General features: G+C 40.5%; 1 protein-coding gene and 1 non-coding gene across 6 annotated transcripts; one reads left to right on the top strand and one right to left on the bottom strand.

The window, feature by feature from the left end:
* Positions 1 to 868: 868 nt before the first annotated feature.
* Positions 869 to 23,584, bottom strand: IQCB1 (IQ motif containing B1). 5 transcript variants are annotated; one of them, XM_021526098.3, is made up of 15 exons: positions 23,291 to 23,465; positions 22,917 to 23,144; positions 21,942 to 22,104; positions 20,158 to 20,287; positions 17,523 to 17,752; positions 16,394 to 16,493; positions 15,829 to 16,001; positions 13,176 to 13,288; positions 12,018 to 12,127; positions 7,227 to 7,369; positions 6,650 to 6,798; positions 6,066 to 6,194; positions 5,531 to 5,687; positions 4,225 to 4,454; positions 869 to 2,585 (listed from the first exon to the last, which is right to left on the bottom strand). In XM_021526098.3, the coding sequence occupies exons 5-14, from the start codon at positions 17,671 to 17,673 to the stop codon at positions 4,225 to 4,227; spliced, it is 1,455 nt and encodes a 484-aa protein (XP_021381773.3). In that variant the 5' UTR covers positions 17,674 to 17,752; positions 20,158 to 20,287; positions 21,942 to 22,104; positions 22,917 to 23,144; positions 23,291 to 23,465; the 3' UTR covers positions 869 to 2,585. The 5 variants fall into 5 exon arrangements, with proteins under 5 accessions (XP_021381773.3, XP_085441065.1, XP_021381772.3 ...); XM_085584939.1 differs by having other exon boundaries at positions 870 to 2,585; positions 17,523 to 17,616; positions 23,291 to 23,466; XM_021526097.3 differs by lacking the exons at positions 869 to 2,585; positions 23,291 to 23,465 and adding an exon at positions 23,565 to 23,584 and having other exon boundaries at positions 3,768 to 4,454; positions 17,523 to 17,616.
* LOC116183870 (small nucleolar RNA SNORD116) lies at positions 19,818 to 19,904 on the top strand. Its single transcript, XR_004148568.1, has one exon. It is a non-coding gene; the product is annotated as a small nucleolar RNA SNORD116 (small nucleolar RNA).
* Positions 23,585 to 23,636: the final 52 nt, after the last annotated feature.

Genomic DNA, 23,636 nt, shown 5'->3' with positions numbered 1-23,636 from the left:
GCCCTGCCTTCAGGGAGAGCAGGGGAGAGGGGACAGGAGACAGCTGTCCTTTAGTTCTCCTTGGTCAATCTGGGCCCATATATTGCTCATGTCAGTAAACAATATCCTTCTTAAAGGGTTTTTCACTGGACACCAGGATACTTGGTGGATGACCTGGTGTTATTGTGCTGTAAAGAAGGATGATAAGGACAACTTGGAGACCAATTGTGATGGTCTTTGCAGCTCCCCCTGCAATGAGCTGCTTCCTTTTCTGTTGCATGCTAATTTATAAATAGACCAGATTCCGCTACTCAGAGAAAGCTTTGTCTCTCCTTTTACTCAATGTATGTGATACTCTGCAGTGGAGAGCAGATGTTTGTACCAGATTCTGCTCCCATGGAAATGGGCAGTAGAAGACTCAGAGTCGATGGGTGAAATAGCATCAGGGTTATCTCTTGTCCTCAGCTCAGAGCTCCTGTTACAGCCAGCCTGAAAGACCAGAAGACGCCCTTGGATTTAGCAGCACAGTCTCCAGTGTATGCCTGTGTCTCTGCTGGAGATGGACATCTTGTTGTTTGCAGAGTCCAGTACAGCTAAAGCTAAAAAAAAAACATCTGTCCGCATAAACAGGAATTTTCCTCAATTGCGGGAGCTAGCAGAGGACACTACTTTGTCCCTGTCTCTGAAAGGGCTGAGTAATGTTTTATTTGTTTTGTTCTTTTTGCTGCCTTCTTCCAGCTCCATGACTTTGGTGGCGCCTCTGGCAGAACAGTTGCCATTGTTCCCATTTTATCCATATCCACTAGAGGATTTTGTTTTCCAGATTGTTTGCTGCTGCTGAAGCCATAGCAATAATGCTCTGGTATAGCTTTACTTAAGGGAGGGAAGAAACAAAACCACATGACAAATTGGTCCAATTTATCACAGCAACAGAAACCTGCAATTCAGCTCAATCGCCCCCACAGGCCAGCTTAGACAGCATCAATATTTAATGACCTGAGCGCCACTGCCTTCACAGGTTGGGCTGCACCTCTGCCCTTGCTTTGTCACAGGTAACCCCCAGGAATGTCACCCCACCAGTGTGGAGAGCACCCCCAGAATTCCTCTGGGTGAGCAGGGTCTGTCTTCAGCCTGCCAAGTCAAGCCTGCTTGCTAGCCACAGGGGCACAGTCCAGACCTGCTGGGTATGGCTAAACTCTGCCCCTTTTTCCTATCTGGCTGAACAACCATGCCATAGGTTTATGCCCAAGTAACATCTTCTGGCTTTCTGGGCATGCCTGTGGTGTGTGGCAAACATTAACGCAGGAGTAGGACTGCACCATCACAGCTCATGGCCTCTCCTACAGTCTTTTTTTGGGTAATTTTTGGGTCTGGTTTAAACCAGACAGGACTGTTCACTTGGTAGCAAGCTGGAGGTGGCTTCTGTTCAGCTGTCTATATCTGCTCTCATTATTAAGGCAAGAGTATTTTATTCCAGAAGGAGCTGCAATGAAATAAAATGCCAGCAACATGTCCTGCAGTGGTGCAGGAAGACTTGAAAAGAGGAGGAATCAAACTACGAGAAATCCCTCCCACTGCGAGCCAAGCAGAGCATCAGAGGAGGTTGGGAATCTCTTCTACTGAGCCCAGGCTCTGAAATGGCCCTGAACAGTAACTGGCATCCAAGAACATCTCCCAGCTCCATTCCTTTGTGGCTTACTCTGCTTGGGACAGTAAGAGGAACAAGTGACAGGTGATACAGCTATATACAGCCATAGGCATGTTCCCTCATGGCTCTCTTGCCTCTGTTTCCCTGGTCTGTAAAATGGATGTGACCATGATCTCCTGGTGACAAGCACAAAGTAAAAAAAAGCAGTTTTATCAGGGCTGTGTTGGGGCAGAGGAATTTGTGCTGCTGGACCAACAACCTGAATTCCTCACAAAACAGCATCTTCCACTAGGTTCTCTGTTGACTTGAAAACCACCATGATTTAGCAAATTGCATATTCCAAAGGGAGAGTTTGTTATGCATTCCACTGGCAGCAAGTGACAGAGGCCATTAAAATAAATGACATTTTGGGAAGATAGCTCTCTAATTCACTTGATATTTAACACTGACCATGGGGGCTCAGCTCTTTATGTGAGATACATTCTACAAAGCCCTTTTGTGACCATCTCCCCGCACTAAGGAACTGTTACAATAAGGATGATTAGGAATAAATGTAAGAGCAGAGGTTTCTGTATCAAAATAGTTTGGGCCAGAAGCTGCATGGCCGAGAGGATGATGATCTGCACAGAGGACTCAGGTATTTAGAAGGGAAAAGTTGGCTTGCTGCAGTTCATCCAGAGATGTTGGGCCATTTCCAGTGCAAGAATTGGCTGCTGAGGGCTATCTTCCATCCCCTGGAGCACTTGGTGACTGCATGCATGCCCTCTGCTTTTGTAGTTGTAGGGAACCTGTCTTGTTATGGGCATGGCTCAAGACTAACACAGCAGAGCTGTGCAGAATAATATGTAGCTCAACAGACATTTGCAAGTGCCCTAGAAAATACTTAATGGATTGTTCCATCAGTTAACCATCCAAGAAAGGAATTGTGAGCCAATTCAGTGCATTCCAAATCACAGTTCTGGAAAAAAAAAAAAGTTAACATAGAGTACAGCTCTTCCTCCAGGCAGCCATCCAGTTATTAATTTCCATGTATCAGCTGCATCTGAATGGGTTTGGTCTTCCGCCCACTGTTTCTATTTATTTGTTTTCCATTCATCTCCACTAAAATTAAAACTCAAAGCCTTCCAGAGAGAATGGAAAACAAACATGCTGAACCAATACTGCTGCCCACATACAACCAACAGAAACCCCTGCACTTTTTCCTCCTTTGCAGAGACTAAGTTTTAAGACTCCGGCCTTTCATCTGAAAAATAGCACAGGTAGATATGGCATTATCACAGTCTAAAATTCTTGTTTGAGACACATCAGTAGGCAGCATCCTTCAGCTCTTGGCTGTGGGTGCTCCAGGTCACAGTGACTGCAGAGATCTACACTGCAGACTAGTGCTAGAGATCTTTGGATGAAGCAACTTCATCATGAAGCATGGTTTAAGAAGACAGAGCTGATGATGGTCACATTGGCTGAGAGTTTATGGGTCAGGATAAAAGGGAGGGCAGAGCTGGTGACATTATAGTAGAGGTCTGCTTCAGACTGCCTGAACAGGCAGTTGGAGCTGATAACATCCTCTACAGACAGATAGGAACAGCCTCACATTCGCAAGTCCTGGTCTTCATGGGGGACTTCAACCACCCCAATACCTCTTAGAGGAACAATACAAAGGGCACAGGCAACCCTGGAGGCTCCCAGGATGCTGATTACTTCCTTCTCCAAAATATAGAGGAACCAACAAGGAGACCTTGTCCTGATCTACAAGGAGGGGCTGGTGGGGAATGTGAAGCCCAAGGGCAGCCTTGGCTGCAACAACCATGGAATTTGCAGGTGGTAAGGAGGGTGCACAGCAACCTCATTACCCTGGACTTAAGGAGAGCAGACTGGCTTCTTCAGGGTCCTGCTTGGTGGAGTAGCCTGGGATAAAGCCCTGGATGGCCCAAGAAAGCTAGTTAATACTCAAGAATCACCTCCTCCAAGCTCAGGAGCAATGTATCCTAACAAAAAGGAAGTCGGGCAAAACCACCAAGAAGCCTTCATGGATAAGCAAAGAGCTCCTGGACAAACTCAAACAAAAGGAAACCTACAGAGGGTGGAAGCAAGGGCAGGCAGTCTGGAAGGAATCCAGAAAAAGCATCCAGCCTTCCTCGCATTTGCATGATTTCCTATTGGTGTCTTGGTTTGTTCTGGACACATCTTTATTTCAAAGCACATCACCTGATAAAATGTTTTGCTATAAAATCCCAGGCTTTTACAATGGCCAGATTCTTTATGCATCCCAGTGTGAATAAGAACTGAAAAGCCAAAGGTTACTTTGGCTAAAACTTATTTTTACTTAAAACTTACTTAAACTTACTTTTAAAGTGATACAAATTACAAAATACCTTCATTAACAATTACAATATTTAAATCCTATTTACAACAGCACAATCAATAGGAACCAACTCTTGATGTCCAAGAAGGGATTATTACTACATAAAATGCACTAAAATAAGGCCTTGGTCTTTTTCCATCTTTTTCAAATATTTTCCTTCCTTAAAAACATACACAAGTGACTTCATAGTGCTAGTTATGAGTCTAGTTGAATATTAAATTCTTCTGATTGTTACCTAAAGGGATTTCCTTCCTCCAATAAAGAGAGTTTCCAGTTCTGTGTTTATAGCATCGTCAGGAATTACATCATCCTCCATAAACTCATCTCCAAGCTTCTTCCACCATGGCCAACGAGTGTATTTTAGCATAGTGTTGTGGGCTTGTCTTGCCTTGGTAGCTACAGGGATTGATCGACTCATAAAAGCACCAAAATCTTTTTCTGTAGTCTCTGCTAAACCTGGAGCATCTGCAAGAACAAGGAGAAGAGTCTTCTATATTTTGTTTGTGGTTTTATAAATATTAAAAAAAAAAAAAGGAAGACTACCCTCCCACTCCCCACTGTCCTAGGCCACTCCTTTCCCTGCGCTGGCACGCTGGCATTGCAATTTTATGACTACATGATAAATCATAAATCTGATTGGAGAGGTAATCCAAATAAATGATAATCTGAAAAAAAAATACATAATGGTGTAGAAAAAAGAAAGGGGAAAGATGGACTACTTCTTTCAGGTGCAGTGGTGGTATCCACCAAAATGACTTCTTGTAGAAGTTTAACCTTGGAGGATCTCCTGGTCACTACTGTGGATCAGTGCTCCTGGTGCAGGGTGGCATCAGCTTGGTGTTTCCACTGCTCTGGTGCAGCAGCCTTGTGGTTTCCCTGCTTGGGGCACCCAGCTCAGTGTAAGTGTATTGCTGATTTGCCTGCTTAGGGACTGAGGAGCTGCAGTGACACAGCACATGACAGACTAATGGAATTCAGTAACTTGCTGAATTCTGCCCAGCTTGGGTGCTCTCTGGTGGCTGCAGTTTGCTACTCTTGCTTTTTCATGCAGCCACTTGTCTGGAATTAAGATCGCACAGTAGAGAATTCTGTTTCGCTTAAAGCCAGGCCAGAGAAACTGAAAACATGGAAATCACACCTCAAAAGTTTCCCCCTTCATCTGGAAGGGGTGAGAGTGTTTTAACCAGCAGCTTACTCACAACAGGAGAAAATAAACCAAAGCAAAACAAATGTGGGTGAATAGATTGTATGAGACACCCTTTTTAAGAAATTCTAATACCTGTTACAGGGCTATTGCTTTTCTTGTGAACATATCAGACAGAGACTTTCAGCAGAAGAATAAGATGCTCCTTGAAAAACAAGTGTTTATCTTTAACCTACAGCAACACTTGGATAACAAAGCCTGGATCTCAAGATAAGGCATATAGCAAAGGAAGAAAGATATTTCAGTTTTGAAATATGCCTTTACCACTGCTCACTCTAATTTTCTCTCTAAATTGGTTTAATCCAAATGGTAATCAAAGCCATGAGCAGTCACATACTCATTAGCAGTTCCACATCGGTGTTGACCTGAGCCAGCAAAGCCTCTCTCCGCTGCGCTGCTCTCTGATCCAGCCTGTTCCTCAGCAGGAACTGTGCCAGCTTTGCCTGAGCCTGCATATGCAATTCTTTACTCATTTCTTCTGACATTTGGGAAGCCTGGAGGAAAGTAAGTTTGTTACCATTAGAAGCTGGTTATTTTAAAACTTCTGGGGGCAGAATAATCCCTAAACAAGGAATGCAAATGCTGTTCCTAATTGTTAACTTTGTAATTTTGCTTCCTCTGCAACTCTTTTCAAAATTATCCATCATCATGTATATAAATTTTCCAATTACAGTTTGCTTTGACACTTTTTATTAGATTAATGGTTAAAATCCCCAATATCCTAGTGCCTTGCTGTCAAACAAGCAGGGTTAATACATACATACCTCAAATGGATTATCCTGATCATAATTTATGAAGCTGAATATATTTTATCCCTACAGTATTTTATGTTGCATCATTAATGCAAATTATGAAATGACTGAGAAACAGACCGGATGCAATTTGATGTAGTCATCCACCTTCTGCTGCAAAGCTAGTCTCTGCTCATCAGTCAGTCCCTTGGGTTCTTTCCAAGGAGAGAGAGGTCTCCTCCTTCTTCGTTTCTCCAGGAAATTACAAGCCTTTGTAAGGAACATATGAGAATATGACAATCACAAAGAGGAAGTTTGTCTTCCCACTTTGTTTGTAAACAATCAGTGAAAGTGTTTTCAGTACTGCATCTGTTAAAGCCTAAATGCAGCAAGGATGTTGAAAAGACAACATACAAGGTCAGCATGAACACTAAATAGTAACAACACTCATAATAAGTTAGTGACTCATCTGTAGTATGGTGACATTCCAATCCTGGGTTTCACAGAAGCAGCTTTTATACTTTAGTTGCAAGACTGTATTAGGCTTTGTAGCCTATACAAGGTTTAACCCTTTAAAGCAACTTGTGGCTCTAGACTATCACCCCCAAGTAATTTTTTAATAAATTATGGCTACATTGAAAGTAAGAGAATACACAGAGTTTTATGAGGCTTCACAATAATCTACTCAGTCCTACCTACTGTTAGAACAAAGTATAAATACTTACTGCTCTTTGAATAATAACAGCTGCCTTATACTCCTTAAGAGATTGTTTCTGCTGATGAAAAATTCTTCTTGCTCTATACCCTCGCCAGAATCTCTGTATAGTTAATGCCGATTTCTCCTCCATTTCCTGCATGTATTTATTCACCTGACCTACAAAGGTAACAAAAATCCAGAGTCAGGAGACTGCAGGTTAGGTTCTCTTAACAATTTACATTGTTAATCCTCAAACTAGAGAGTACCAAAAAAACCTGAGCACTCTCAGTTAAAAGACCCTCTTTCCCCAAGGTGTCCTGGCTGTGTGTGAAGTCTTGCAGATCATGGCTTCAATGGAGCTTTGTAACACAAGAAAAATGTCTCTCCCTTTCTCCTGCACCATTTTGAAGGCACCAGATCTTTATCAGTAGTTACTGAGCCCTGGGGGAATTAGCACATTCTCTTTCAGATAATTGGGTCAGGAGAATGGACAGTAAGACTACAGTGAAAATAGACATGTAAGATTGGGAAATAGATTTGGGGAAATTGTTCCTAAGGACACCCAGACACTTTAATCTTCTGCTATAGTATAATATGAATCATACTGGCATGGACAACTTCTAGTAAGGTCAGCTGCCGTTCATGGAAGAGTCTCATGGCCCTCTGTCTCTGAAGTTGCATTTGCAGTTTCAGAGCTTCATCTTCCTTCTGTTTTGTTAAATGCTGCAGCTCCTGTTCCCGTTTAGCTCTGCAATACACAAATACATTAACAATTATCTAAAGTTGTACATTTCTTTAAAGTAGCTCTCCTTTTCTTTGTGTTAAGTGGTCCAGCATTGAGAAAGAAAATCCACAAAACAATCTGCTATGTCAGCTGTTGGCTGCAGAATGACACCAAGCAATGAGAAGCCTTCACAAATTAACAAATTACCACACTATCTATAGCCACGAAAAACTCTGAACCACTCTATGAAATCAAAGTATAAATCTTTACTTAGGATATAAGTTCTAAGGACTCTGAAGGGAATGCTGCTTCATGTGAGTCATTCACAGCTAGAATGAACTGGAACAACAATTTTGATTCCATCATCTGCTCAAGAGGTAAAGCAACATTAGCCATCTGCTCCAGTATCCACCTTTTCCAGTTCATCCATCAGCATGCATGCCACCTGCTTCCACAATACATACAATAATTTTTGTACTGATTGCAAGAGTAGATCAGAATGTTGGCTGCCAAGCCTCATTTCTTAATTTTGGAGAGATTTTTTTCCTTCAGGAAATACAGATTGACACATTTGGTCCATGAACTTTGTTAGAGAACACTAGGAAAGAATTTTCTTGCAAGTTCTTCCTGATCTGTTCTACATTTGATATTAGGATGTTGCCCTGCTGTTCACTGAAAAACCTGCAGCAGAAGTTTCACAGATGAGACAGCTGAAAACTCTCCAACTGGCCCTGGAGTATTTAAGCTAATAACAACATGTACATCAATGAAATACACAGCAACATATCAATATAGAGACTAACCTAAAATACTTAATATATTGATGTATTGATACTAATAATTACTGAGATAACTTGGCTGTAGTCTCAGTAAAGTATGAGGAGGTGTGAGCTAAAGCTCCCTGTCCCTTCACTGCCCCTTCTCATCCCCATGGACCCAACCTGGTTAGCAGCTTAAGACCTGAGAATGCACAACTTTACCCCACAACAAGGTACCAGTGGGACTTCTCTGCTCAGCAAAGTCACTTCCCCACTCAGGACCTGAGTACCCTCACTGGGCCCAAAGCCCAGAGTTCTGCTCTCCTCTAGCACTTTTCTGGGGACAATGAAAGACGTGCTTTAAGCACCGGGAAAGAAAACCAACCAATGGACAGAGCTGAAGTATAAGGGATGCCAGAGGAGGAAAATGTCCACAGACTAGATCTAATGTACAGCTTATTCTGCTATTGCTGCATGGCACATACCTTTAGATTCACAGTACTAATGAGCTATTTGTGTTTCCCATCACTAGTATAAATTGAGCTATAATTTTTCCACCAATCATACCTTATCTTTAGTCTCTAAAACTGGTTTGGGAGAGACTGGGATGGAAACTGTCGTGTAAAAGAGATGCTCTGGATTTAAAGATCTGAGCTCAGCAGATAAAAAAACCTCCACCACAATCTGACAGACCATAATCCTTTTACAACTGTAATGTAGACTTGAAGTGTGCCTATACACCTACCTACAGAGAAAGATCATGATACATGTGATTATATCAGAATGGTTTCAAGGAGACTAAAAGTTTTCAGCCTACACATTTCTACAAATTAGAGCTGTAAGTTTTTACATTTTTAATTTAGGTAATTAATATTTTTAATCCAAATATTATATTTCTAAGACAAATGAAGTTGCAGGATCAAACAAGACTTTTGTTCACATTTTCTTGATAAAACTTATAATATATTGCCCAACAATTTTTATCAGCTTCACTAAGTTGAAAACTACCAAAACATTTAATGAACTTCTCAGATGCATATCTGTGTAACCAAGAGTGTCTGTCAGGTATTTAAATGATTCTTTAATACTGATCCTTTCCTATGTAGTCTGCAAAACACACTCGTCCTCTGTTTCTCCTAATGATAAGGTATATTTGCTTGCACAAGACCACACTGTGACAGGGAACTGTCTCTGAACTAAAGTAAAACATACTTTAAGATCCAAGCTTCCTTCTGCAGTTCATGACACACAACAGCCTCCCTCTGGTCATGTCTTTAGAAATGTAAAATGGTTTCATTTTTGATGCATTATTAATAAAAAATACTGCCATTTAAAATATCCTAAAATTAGCTATGTAACAGTGAGCTAGCTTCAAGGAGAGACTACAGGCTTTAACATTCACTGAGGAGGTATTTCTGAAACCACAGTTTCAAAAGTTTATAACTTGCAGAGTTTAAGATTTTCCTCTGCAGTTGCAGGTGATCAATTTGGAGTTTCAATTTCAGCACTATTTAACCACACTTGTTCTAAAATAAATCTGTGACCATATCCAGAACCTGACTGTTAAAAATTAAAAAGTCTTCTTAAAAGCTCTTCTAAAGTCATGTTTACAGCATTCCAAACACTATTTTTCAGTGTAATGTTTTGAGGTAGACAGAAGAAAACCAACACTGGCACTGTAAAGTTACTGTATTTGCTCAGTACACTGGGAGTGAGTGAGCCATGAACAAACACAGCTGTAAGAACATTTATAAGTTTCCATTCCTCTCAATATTAAACAAACGTGTTCAAAAGTCTGTTTAAATTACTTTAGAACTACTTAAAAGGCACACACTAATGCTTACAATATTGAAAATATGACATAGGGAGTCAAGCAGCTTGGTGATTGCTGATAGTCTCATCGTCCTTTTCTGCTGCTTTTCCATCTTCACCCATCATCCAAATTTTCTGGGCTATAAGTTTAGCTTGCAGACTTGCAAGGTGCCTTATGAGGGAAAGAATATTGGCTTCAAGTGCATGGTGGAGTAAAAAGGAATGACAAGAATGTCACTGCAAATCTTTCAGAATTTAAAAATTACACCTTAGATAGTCCAATATCCTCTTAAGGCAAATCTAGATAATAAAGCATAGTTGTTTGTTTTGTAGTACTTTGGTCACAATGCAATGTGATTTGACAGTGATTGATAAGATCTACTTTTGACACAGTAACGATCTATGTGCAAAAAAAGTTTGAAAAATCTTGCTGTGGAGTCTACACTTGATTTTAATCCCTTAACCTATGTTAAATTGAAACTAAATTTCTCAAAACAGTTAGCCTAACACATGCTAACATTACTGCCACAATCTAATTCAAGTGGGACAAGCATTATTTACATAGCTTCCTTCTCTGCTGCTCCAAGGCAGAGGATACTATTTCTAGGTCACTGAAGTAACTCTACTTCTGAGAGCTAAAGATTTAAAAATTAATGAAGAACAAGGTCTTGCAAGCACTACACTGGCACTATGGGCCTTGGTTTCTGTAGCATTCTGGCATGTGGAATCTCCACTACAGCTCCAATGTAATTTACAGAGCAATTTTGTGTCAACTTAACTGTTAACCAGTTATCTGTTCTACCACCAGTACAGTGCTATTAGTGGAGTCCCATGCCACACGTTTTTACAGAAACATGAAAGCACCACCAAAGTAAGTTTTTTTCATGGAGAAGTCTGGCAGCTGGGAAAGAAACAGTTGAAGCTTTTGGCACCAGAAGTGGCAATTTGGTACTGCTGATAAAACATATTGTTTGGATGTTTCTATTAAAAAAAATCTGTAGTGAAAAGACTCACATAGGCATTACATTACCTTTATGTTTGAGAAGTAACAGCTGACTGGAAAAAGGCATCTTCAAGATGAAAGAACACTTGGTCACCCCAAACTTAGGGCCTGGGACATGGGAACAAATTCTCAGGGAAGCTATATCCAGGAAGGACAGGAAGGTGAATGGGAATAGCCAGCATAGATTTATCACAGGCAAACCACATTTGATAGGCTTGATTGCATTCTGTGATGACTGGCTCTGTGGATGAGGGGAAAGCAGTGGATGTCATTTTCCTTGACTTTAGCAAGGCTGTCATCACAGTCTCCCATGCAGGGCAGGGCTGACACACAGAGAAACCTCCACAAACACAGAAAATGGTTCAATGAAAACCACAAAAAGTTCAAATGGGAAATTCTAGAGCTGGTACTAAATACCAGCACAGGCTGGGCACCAATTACCTGGACAGCAACTCAAATTAAAAGAGGGGACAGGCTGGACATGAGCCAGTAGCAGCCCTTGAAGGAAGAAAGGCTACAGCTTAGTTGGAAGGTTATTTGGCTTTACTTGGCACACCTGGAGTATTGGTCACACTCTACTGGGACCCCCAATGGAGGAGCAAGACTGAAAAATGGAGGGATAGAGACCATACAAACAGAGAGACAATTAGGGCCATGGAATGTAGGATATGTAAGGACAGGCAAGGTGTGTTTAGCCTAAAGGATGGCAAAAATCTGTCTCTCACTACCTAAAGAAGTGTTAGAGAGCAGATACAACCAGACTCATGGGGGTGCTCAGAAAAAGGACAAGAGGAAGTGATAAAGAGTGCAACAAGGAAATTCCCACTGCCTGTAGTGGAAGAATTCACAAGGCGAATCATCCAGCACAAGGAAAGGGATCAACTGAGATGCTAGGATCTCCATCCTTGAAGACCTCTAAAACTGGATGTGGCCCTGAGCATCCAGATCCCATTTTGAGGCGGTGCCTACTTCAAACAGGACACTGAATGAGATAACCTGAATTTTTCCTCTTCCTTTGTGACTTGAGAAAACCCAACCCACTCAAACCTTTGTAATAGATCGTATTCTTTACTGTTTTTCACGAAGTCATACTGTTTACCTGAAGCTTCTCTGTAAAGTGACCACTGCTTGGGGTAGCTTTTTCAGCCTTTTCCTTGTCTGAAATCCCCGCCATGCTGCCTGGATTATACAAGCTGCTTCATGCTGCTTCTGAAATTAATAAAACAGTTGGAAGAATATTTTCTATGCATATAAAAGCACTTTATTACTGCTTGCATAACTGGACAATCTCAGCATTTGGCCAAACCCCATCAGTTTTCAAATGCATCAAATTGGAGAACTTAAGGTCCTACAAAATAATTATTATCATTAACTCCACACTTGCCCCAAAAACAGTTAATCTGATCACCTGTATTGATGCTGTGATAAACAAATCTACAGCACAAATTTATATATATACATATATATGTAAAATCAATATGAGAAATTTGTATTTAAAATGCCTGAAACACTTGGAATTTCAAATGGTGATTCAAATGCCTACACCAGAGAGGACAGAAAGACAAGTCTGGAGAAAGAGCAGCAGGAAAAATGTTACATTTCCAGTATGAATTGCAAATATGAAAAAAAAAATCTATTCTCTTCTTAAATGAATTTTTAAAATCCCACAAACGAACTGAATCACAAGACATCCTGCTCTGTTGAAGATGAAAGCAGGTCTCTGCAAACATAACTGATTTTCATTGAAGTATTGTCTCTGAGAAACCTGCATGTAAATTTTTTTAAGATGCTCATGAAACACACATTGTCTCTTTCATTGGGAACACAGTCCAGGTAGTGTTCTTACTGCACACTTTCTGCCTATGACTTAGTTCTATGTAAATGCTGCCTAGAATTCAGAGATCTAAATTTGTAACACTGATGTGAGAAAAACAAATGCAGTTATTTTAATCTGTTAGCAAAAAAATTAATTTTCCCCCTATGGTTATATTGACATCTATGATGAATCTGTCAATCTCTTGAGCCACAATCTCATATTTTAATGACTGAACAATTTATTGATGTTTAAAAAAAAAACACAATAAAATAATTTTTAAAAGGTAATTTAAAAATTAACATAGTGAAATAATAACACAGGTTTTGAAAAGTGTCTACAAAGTGATACAGTGAAGCCCTTCACATATCCCATACACAAATCAAATGTAAATAGGATTTCACATCTAAATAGGATTTCACATCTGAAAGTCACATTAATCACCTGTATTTCTCCTTTTCCACTGGATTGTTCCAAATACAGCAGGTCCAAGAGTTGATTGACCTTCCTGTCAAATCCTTTGCCAGTCCACTGTTTACTTAAAAGCCCTTTTAATCCTAAGAGAAAGAGAAAAAGCTAATTCAGTAATGTGAAATTTTCCTTCCAGGCTTTCAAAGTAAAACTCTTCGAATCAACATATCAAATTTGATTCTACGTGCAAAGAAGTGTGAGAGCTGAAGACCATCAGCCATCTTTGAGTGTCAATGCATAATCTTATCAAAGAATGTCTGGTGCTCCAACTATTACAAAGAAGTATTATCCAGTGATTTTGTATGTCCGAGTCAGCATTGTGTTTGTATCACTGACAATCAAATTGCCAATGTACTTTCAGTGTCTTATCAGTAAGTCATTGTAAAGTGCTAAAAAGAATTCAAAGAACCATACAAGTGCTGGGTGTTGCTAACACTCTTTTCATATTTTTTGTAATAAAATTTATTTATATCCAACTGGAATTGTTTGATGCCTTACCTGCACAGCATCATTTAACTGTGAGTACATGTGTACCCAATCCACAAGACAGAAAAGCTTTATGGGTTTGCAGTAGCTAAAAAGCACCACCCCCACACACACTCCTTATGCAAGTAGAGAGTAACGTCTGCTAAAATGTTTTTATCAGACAAATCCCAGAGCCTAAGGGTTCTGCAGGGAGTTGGAGGGAAGAGGAAGGAGGGCAGGAAGTATGTGTATGTTTGCCTCCCGAAGAACTGCAGATTCAAGTAACTTTTCCATCTTCAAATCATTGTCCATAAACGTATTCATACACCAGGCAACTCCAACACAACACACACATGTACTTACAGGATCTGGAGCACACAAAAATGGCACCTCTGTGGCACCATGGGCACCATTTTAGAAAAACAGTGACATTTAAACACTTCAGGGGAGAGACAGGCAGGACTCCAAATGGGTGCCCCAAGGCTGCCTGAGCCCTGCAAAAGCAGGGAGCCAGGCTACACAGGAGAGCTCCCTCACACAAGTGCTGTGGGTCTGACACAACCACTTGCCAGTCTCTGCACAGACTACACCACCATATGTTCTTTTTGCCTACTGAAAGGGAGTACTTCCAGTGTGCCTCACAGATGTGTCAACACATGCAGTACAAAAGGCCAGGATCTCCAGTAAACCTGACACAGGGACTGTGCTGATCCTGGAGATGCCCTCACCTCCAGCAGGCTGCCTTCACTGGCAAAGCTCACACCAAAGCACCTCACACTGCCAACAGCTCCGAGCCACTGTGAAGCCAAGGGACTTTAGTGAGATGGCCAGATGGTGGAAATGCTGTAATGCTTTCTCTGTTGCTTTTATTTCTCAAAGTCTCGAAAGTATTCCAAAGCCTGAATTAAAACTAACAGAAGTATTCTAACTTAAAAAAAACCAAACAAGAAAACAAACTTTCTTAGTGGAAAGAAGAAACATGTAGAGGAGAGAGATGAAGAGTTTCTAAATGACTGTGGCATACTGTGATTCTAGAGCAAAGTAAAGCATCCTTTGATGGAGATCTACACAACTTCAAACAAGTCAGCATTCTACAGCTGGGATGATCAGACCATCAAGGCAGCTTCCCAAGAATCCACAATGTGATACCAGCCTTAAAACACTATACTTACAAGGTATAGTGTTTTCCACAATACCAGGAATCCCTCTTCTCAGTTCTGTAGGCAAAAGGGTGGCAAAGCTTTTCATCAGGTTCAAAAATTTATTTGGCTGATACTGTATAACTAGTCAGCACAAGCGCAAAAAATGGGAATTGGACATTTTGCCCTGCATTTCTTCTTTTTACTGTCTTTGTCCTCAAAGGACTGAGGCTGCCCACAAGTAATTTTGAGCCACAATAACATCCAGAACATAAAAGACATGGCAAACATTATGCTTGTTCCTTAGTCTCCATGGGCATGATAGAGTACAAAGGGATTTCCTGGAGCTTCCTGCTATGCTAGAGACAGAAACATTAAATGGGACACCTCATTAAGGAATTAATAACATAGAACAAATTATACACGTACTCAGCCCTATAATATGAAGGCATCAAGACAAAAGGATAAATTAATTCCATGAATTCTTGGAAAGAGTTCATTCCAATTACTTAGATGTCAAAAGACAGTCATCTCCTGGATAACTAAACAGCCCCCTATCAGATGAGCAGACCTGCAACAGTCAGGGTCACCAGGTCACTCCAAAACTTTCATGCTCTGGATTAGTGAGCCTCAGCACTATGGTAGATGTGACACAGGGCTCTGTGACTGTGGCATTACAGGTACCCTGCCACTGGATCCCTCAATAACCAACCTGCACAGGGAAACAGAAAGAAGCAAAAGCCCATCAGGCTGGAAGTGACAATCAACAACTTTAAAAGACAAGCTGCCACATGCAGAGTGTGCAGTACACAGAAGTAAATAAATCAAGGAAACAAAGAGGTGCAGTACCTTAAACTGCAATGAAAATGAATAGAAGTGAAAAAACCCACAAAGCAACATGGCAATGCAGTTTCCACCTGTACTAGAGAGTTATTGAACCACAATGGGAAACCTCTGTCTTCTTATTTTCACAGGGAATGTAAGAGAAGGCGCAGTGATCCGTCCCATGCATGTTTACAAACCTTTGTAGCGAGCTGTGAATAACTGCACAAGCTGTTTGCAAGATTTTGCCACTAACAACAGCGGTTTTGTGGCAGCACTTCCTACAGCAGGATTGGTCGTAGAGGACAGCTTATAAACAAGTTCATCCAAAACAGACTGAAGGGTCTCTTCTTCAACTTGAAGCAAGACAGAACTTTAAAAAGAGTAAAGAAAAGAAAAAAAAAAAGGAGAGTGGGACAAAAGATAAGTGTTTATTGAAAAACATGAGCTTTTTAACAGTGACTTATTTTTATCTATGTCAGGCTATTATACAGCAAGCCAAGATGCCCAGCTAGCTGGACCAGGAATATGATCCAGACAGTATTACTGTTTCAATCAACCAATTACCACTCCCTCAATTTAATAAGATTCAAACCCCAGCTTTTTAATGTTTTCAATTTCTACTACAAAGAATAGGAAAAAAACTAAAAACAAACAATAAAACACAACAATGCTTGCATATGAAAAGATGTTATTTCACCAAGCAGTAATGAACTATCTTTTATATTTATTATTAAGAACAATAATGATACTAAAACAACCAACCTATTGATCCTCAAAATATTGTGTAACACAGACATCATTATAATTGCTGTTTCAACATCATCTGTTATTAACAACTGCAGGAAGCGATCATTTTGTAGTGCTGCAAAGAAAACCAAAAAGAAGCAAACAAGAAATTATGCAATCAGAACCAGACTTGAAAATACCATAAACCAAATAAGTCATAGCAAGTAAAACCAGACACTGCTTCTGGAACAAACTTCCTCATTTATAATTCTTACACTGAAACTTACTGAGATAACTAAACTACTTCAACCTCCAAAAAACATGCCGAATCTTGTTTTTTCTGCCTTTGGACATCCCTCAGGCACTGATGTTGCAAGAGAATGAAAGCTTTAAACCCCTTTATGTTACAATAGTACCCTTTTCTTACAACAACAGTGGAATTAACACTGGGGCAACAATATCCAAAAAAGTTAAGGACCTCAACCTTGACAGTTTGTTACCCCAGATTATCTAATGCAAATCCACTGATGTCATTAAAGCACCATCTTTTTTATCCCAGTATATCACTGGTTACGTATTCAGTAATTTTTCTAACCATATGTATTCTTAGTCACACATCTTATGATCCTTACGTTTTTGTCTAATGCTAGAAACAAAATTAAATTCTGCTTTTCAGGATCAGTGTGATTAACATCATTTTGGTCAGAAATACATAGTGAAGTTTGTTAGGTGTTTGTAAAATTTCATGTCATGGCAAAAACTTCAGAAATCTGTCTCCAAATCTATCTATTTATCAGGGCTAGTAATGTACTCTGGTCAAATTTCTGCATATTTTAATCACACACAGGAAAAGATCCATTGTCCCTTATTAGGGGAAAAAAAACCCAACAACCTGATTTTTAAAAGGTATAGACTTAGAAAAAGAAATTACAGGATCACACTTTAAATATTCATCTCTGAAAGACTAGAAGGGGAACTCTTGAGTATTTCCCTTTAGTGGATATTTACCATTTTAGATATTGCTGTTGAGCTGACTACTAAAAGAGACTGATTTAACACCTACTGCAATTTAGAAGACTAGGTGGAGATTAGCTTAAGAGTGAATTTTGATACTTGTAGTTGCCATAAATAAATGGTCAGGAGTTGTGTGGGTTATTTCCCTTACCACATGCTGCTAGTTGAATATGCCCACCGAGCAGCCAGCAGATGGCATCAGTTACTATTTGGAACCAGTGTAAAAAGTCTTGTTTTTCTTTATCCTTAAAAAGAGAGAAGTAGGTAAAAACATGTGTATGTATCTTCGTTAAGGATGTCATCTTGATATCATGGGAAGGTTTGTATGCCTCAGGAATCTGTGACCAGATCCCACCAAATTTCCAAATGAAGTTGGTGAAACTGTAGAAACCAGTAAAAAAAAAAAAAAAAAAAAACAACCAACTTGTGAGACCTTTAAGGTCAGAGATCAATTAAGAAGATCTGAAGATACTAAAAAAAAAAATAAAAGCATCCATTTGGGGGAAAAAAAATCACAACAAGCAGAGAAATATATTGTTTACTCCTTAAAAATATTTGATAGCATTGGAGGGATAAGAGAAATAATAGCCCAGCATCACAGATTTAATGCACTAAGTGGGAAATACATTACTTTAAAGAAGATGGGGAAAATAAAAAAGGTACAAAGCGGCCAAGGACACAGTCAAAATGGAAAAGTTTCCTGATAACTGGTATGGTGAAGCTTCAGAAGCACCTCCTAGTTGGAAGTGTGGGAGCAAACACCAAACCACTATAAAGCTGAAATTTGATCTGTTTGCCAAACAAACTACATCATGTGCTTGCCTGTGATAGCACTGGACTGGAAAAAAACATAGAATCAATCACAGAATGGTAGAAAAGGACCTAAAGTCCATCTTGTTCCATCCCCACTGCCATGGACTGGAACACCTTCAGATCAGATTTCTCAGAGCTTCATGGAGCCTGGCCTCCAATGCTTCCACAGATGGAGCATCCACAGCTTCTATAGACAGTCTGTCCCAGTATTTTACCACCCTGACAGCACAGAATTTCTTCCCAATACTTAATTTAAACCCCTCTCTTTCAGTGTACATCTATCACCCCTTATCCTGTCACTACATGCCCTTGTAAAAAGTCCCTCTCCATCTTTCTTGTAGCCCCTTTAGGTACTGGGAGGTGATATAAGTTCTCCTCAGAGACTTTTTTATCATGCTGAACAATCCCATCTCTCTCAGTCTTTCTTCACTGCAGAGGTGATCCAGTGCTCCCTATAACCAGTAGGAATTCAGGTTTTAACATGTGAATGCACAAACACATGCACATTCTAGGCTGTATTCAAAGTGTTAGCCACAGACTACTAGAAATCTGGAATCTTGGAGTGTGGAAAGCAAAAGGGTTTTTGACAGAACCATACTGCTGACAAATGCTGCTACAAAGCACACGGTCATACATCCCACATTAATTCAGCCTCCACAAATGAAACCCTGGAAAGCCTATTCCCACCCAGATCCTTGCTGGAGCCCCAGCCTTCAGTCAAGGCTTAACTTTGTATTTGGTTCAGACTGACAAAGAGGGATACAAAATAACAGTAATATGTTACACTGTAATATTATCTGTCTCTGTTCTGGCAACATGGCAGGTTTAGAAAGCTATTTCACTACTTCTCTTGACGTCAGAAACTTGTACAAAAAGCAAAAGAGAGCAGAATAAACTCCACTGGTAGAGTGGGATTTCCAAAATTACACTGAGCAAGCATCAAGTCTGGGTGACATGATGCCCAGTCACCTCTGAAACCATGAAGTTTAAAAGCCAAAGTACTAATTAAAATGCAGACTGCATTTGCATTCAAAAGAAACCTTTGCCCACAAGCATGACTCAAGTAGCATGTAGGCTGAGGCGTAATAAGAAAGTATGGGGGAAATTACATATTGAGGATAAGAGTCTCCTGGGATGTCATTTAGGAAGCTTCCTTGTTAAGCACAAAATGCACTTCTCAAGTACTGCACTGATGCTTTCTGAGACTTGATTGTCTGTGGTATCTATCACAATACTTTGTAGGAAAACTTTGGCTAAGTGCAAGAAGCCAGTGAGCCAAGAAATGAGATAGTATGAAGAAATGGGGATATTAAAAGAAACTGTCAGAATCCATGAAGATGGTAATTTAAATTACTTGTGGATTTTTTTTTTTTTCTTTTGTTGGGGGTATTTTTCCCTCTGATTCTAGATCTCTGAATACTCCAGAAGCATGAGGGAACCTCGCTGAGTAAAACCCTTCCTCATTGCAAAAAGGAGGAAAATGTGAGAAAGTGTTTAAATCTATAAATTCATTAAGTCTGCCTTTGGCATTCTTCATTTGCAAGTTCAGAAGCAGTGAGCATTCTTGGAAATTTTTTTGCCAATTATACAGCAGAAATTGAATGACAAAACAAACTTCAATAAATATGATTTAAAATCTTATGACTCCCTAAACCATTTTTTGTAAAGCTGAATAAAATGAGTGAGAACTAAGTCATTATGAAGGCTGAACTAATGATATGCAAAGTTAAGACACTACCGTGACTGGGATGCTGTCTTTTGTATCACTTTTTGTAGTGGCTTTGCACAAGTCATGGAGCAAATGCTGCACAATGACAGATTTCAGCTTCAGGGCTCGGAGGCATAAGAAAACTACTGAAATTTCTGGAAAATAAATTTTTATAATACCATGTCCGTAGAATAATATCCTACTTATCCAATATGCAGAAAGTTTGCAAGCATTCTCTGCTCTGTTAACTATGAAAATTAAATACCTTGATTGCTCGGATAAATCGTGCTTGCAAGCGTTTTCCCAAAACCAGCAGGCTGTCTATAACTGAAGGAAGAAACTTCCTGTAAAATTCCTCAGGATCTTCTTTCACCTCTAGCCCTACACAACAATGACTGAAATTGAGCAAAACAAAATGAAACAAAACAAAAAAGAAAAAAAAAAAAGAAAAAAAGAAAAGAAAAAAAGGAAAAAAGTCAACCTGAATAGTCAAAGGCCTGTTTGAACAACTTTGAATGAATGTCACGTCATCGAAGAAATGCTTCAGTGGCATGAGACAATTCCCCCTGAACAACAGCTCACTGCTGTGACTGGCTCCAAGGTGGCTGCCTCCAAGGAAGAGCAACCTCTCACAGGTTAGAGACCACATTACTATTTATTATGGAATTTCTAAGTTAAAAACATATCCAAAACACTTTCTCCTCAAGCTTCATAGAAGCTCAGGCTTGTTCCATATTCTAGGGAAGGGCTCTGATGGTCATAAAGAAGAAAAAAAAAAAAAAAGGAAAAATAGAAAGGTAGAAAAAAACCTGATGAAGTGATGCACATCAGGAAGTGAAAATATGTATAAAAATACACCACAAAACCTTCAGTGGGCCTATCTACAACTTTTCTCAAACTGAGGAAAGCATGTGGGCTAGGAATCAGTTCCTCAGATCTCAATTCTCTTATTTTACTCACTGCAACATGTTGGTAGTTTCTGGAAGACTTTTTTACAATAAACTGCATGTTTTACAGCTGCTAAGTTGTTTCAATTCTGCACTGATACCAGTGCAACAAGAGTCTTCCTGACTTTTTACAAATTTTACTTTCTGATATCTTACCCAGGCTATATTAACTTTTTGGGAATGCACACATGTAAAGCTGTCTACCAAAGCCCTTGGAAAACAAATTCTAGGCATGAAGCTAAGAGTCATCTAGCTACAAAAGGACATTTTTAGAGCTAAAATAAATTTCAGTATTCTCTGCATCTGAAACCGCTTTGATGATTTAAGTATCACACTACTCTGGTGAGAACTCTTGCATCCCTTACTGAAATTCCTTGCATTAAAAATTCATACTGCAGATATAGCATAAATAAAAGATGGTCATATAATTACTTCATGCCTTAGAATTTTACTCCCTAGTTAAGCCAAAACTAAACTTTAGGAAACTTCAAAATGTATTATTTTTCCTGACATTTAAAATTGAGATTGGATCACTGGGGGTTTGAGTTTAAAGTTTTCTTATTTACAATGCCATTCTCACAATATCACTACGTCAGGTTATCTAGTCTGTATGAACTGTGTCATCTATTACATTTAAAAATGTAAATAGATACTTCAGATGGGTATATTAAATAAATATTTAAATACAGTCAAGCCAAGCAGTGAGACAATCAGGTTGAAGATCTTTGCAAGATGAAATCTAAGCAAACAAAATCACAAGTTTTAAATAACTACAATTCAAAATTATATAATTACTGGGTAAGAACTGTTGCACTGGTGAATACTGTCCACAAAAAAAGATAAAACCAACACAAACCCTGTTCCCACCATATAGTTCCCCCAGCTCAATGAAACACAATGCAAATGAATTAAACAGGACCAATTAGGCTATGCCTGACCCCTCTGCTCTTGACTGCTTCCCTGCACTTTAACCCTGGCCTTTCCTGAACAACAAACCTTGTTCTGGATGGGAGCCAATGTATTACAGCTTGAAAAGAGAAAGAGCAAGATGAAAGAACAGAAAGAAAACTGGAAGAAAACTTCTTAGCTTTTTTTTTTTTACCTTAGTATCTCTGCTAGCTGGGCAGCAGTAGCCCAGGCTCCATGCAGCTGAGAGTGGTCTTGCTTAAGGACCAGCAAGCAGTACTGAGTAAGACCATAATCATATATATCTTGCTTAATTTTTTTTGATTCTTCACATCCTAAGGAAGGACTGCTTAAAATTCCTGTGGGAAGAAAGTGGGAGAGAGACAAAGAGGAACATAAGATTCTGACATGCAGTTTTTTTTTTTTTCTTTTTCTAAAATGTTAGAAGAGTATATGTACATAGGACAGGATCCAGGATTAAAGGAATTGTAAAAGTGCTAGCAACAGCATCAAATATTTTGTCAGCAATTTCTGCTGCTTCAACTCATTTGTAAGATAATATGACAATTGGGAAGGATAGCTAAACTTAGGTTTCCATTTTCTCTCTACATATTTAGTAGCAAAACATACATTACCTGGGATATGAACCATTTGTATGAATTTCCTAGGCTAGATAAAACCACAACCACTGGGAAACATATAGCTTCCTTATAATTACATCCCAATTTAGAACAGGACCCAACTTGTTTCAACCGTTCCTATGAGCTGTGGCTCATAGCAGAAGGAAAGACAGGGAAGTCACACAGGAATTTATGATCTTGTTTCTATGTTAAGATTTAAAAACTGAATACTGAAAATTACCCTGGCTTTCTGCCCAAAGAGCACTGAGAAAAAATATTTGACCAAGTGTAAGATCCTTGCCTGTATCAGCAGGGAAAGGGCCCACATTATCAGGGTGACAGCTGAAAAGCAGAAAAAAATTCTGTCCATTTGCTTCTCAGCTCCTCCTCCTTATTTTTGCCAAGTCAAACGTCACTCTCAGGAAAAGCTGCCGTATCAACCTTTCTTACAGAGTTTCAGAAAAACCGTCTGTATTTAAGGAGGTAGACAGGAGAAGGACTAGCCATAGTTCACCAGCTCATAATTTTATTTTAGGACCGGCATCAATTACCCTTTAACTTCAGCAGCAGCAGGGGGATGTCCTGTTCTCTGCTCTCAGTGATCTGAGCAGCCAAGGCCAGGACCTGGGGGTCCGTGGCTGCCATAGGGAACAGCCAGAAGAGCACACCACCATCGATCCAGCCTCTTTCCTTTTTATGCTAAGGCGCGGGGTCCTCACGCCACTACTTCCCCCCAGCTCCTGCACCGCCAGCTGGAAGCCTCGGCCGCAGGACTGCCCCTGAGGAAGGAAACAAACATGGAGGAAACCCACGCGCGCTCCCTCTGGAGGCCGCGGTCTGGCGGACCGGCTGTGCCGGCAGGGCGCACCCCCGGCCGGCCAGCCTGAGCGCGGCCGCACGGGGCGGGCGGCAGGAGCGGCCTCACCTCACCCAGAGCCGGGAAAAGGGCAGAGGGAGCGGTGCCCTCTCCCACCGGCGTCACGCCGGTGCCCCCGCCGTCCCCGGGAGCGGCAGCGCCGGAGCCGCGAAGCCCCCGGGCCGCGGGGCCCCCTCGGGCGCTCTGAGGGGACCCACGCGCACCCCCGACCCTTCCCACCGCCGCGCGGGGGCGCCCCGACTGCGGGGGCAGGGAGGGGGGATCGGAACGCCGATCCCGCCGTCTCCAACGCCACGGCTCCCCCACGCCCCCCTCCCCTCACAGCTGTGTGGTCGCGGCCTCTCTCCGCCAACCAGCGCTCTCCCCTGCGGGAGGAGGGTATATTTGCATATCC

The sequence above is a fragment of the Lonchura striata genome, chromosome 7 (genome assembly GCF_050655825.1).
Source record: "Lonchura striata isolate lonStrDom1 chromosome 7, ASM5065582v1, whole genome shotgun sequence".
Taxonomy (NCBI): Eukaryota; Metazoa; Chordata; class Aves; order Passeriformes; family Estrildidae; genus Lonchura; species Lonchura striata.
The sequence above is the reverse complement of the archived record's forward strand: the minus strand, read 5'-3'. Positions and strand labels throughout refer to the sequence as shown.

Excerpts from the sequence above, each read along its gene's own strand:
- IQCB1 (XM_021526097.3), bottom strand. The coding sequence starts at position 23,010 with ATGGCAGCCACGGACCCCCAGGTCCTGGCCTTGGCTGCTCAGATCACT. Across the intron at positions 6,799-7,226 it reads ACTAGAAGTTGTCCATGCCA|GTCAGGTGAATAAATACATG; the intron begins GTATGATTCATA and ends TTACCTTTGTAG. Across the intron at positions 6,195-6,649 it reads CTGTTATTATTCAAAGAGCA|GCTTGTAATTTCCTGGAGAA; the intron begins GTAAGTATTTAT and ends TTCCTTACAAAG.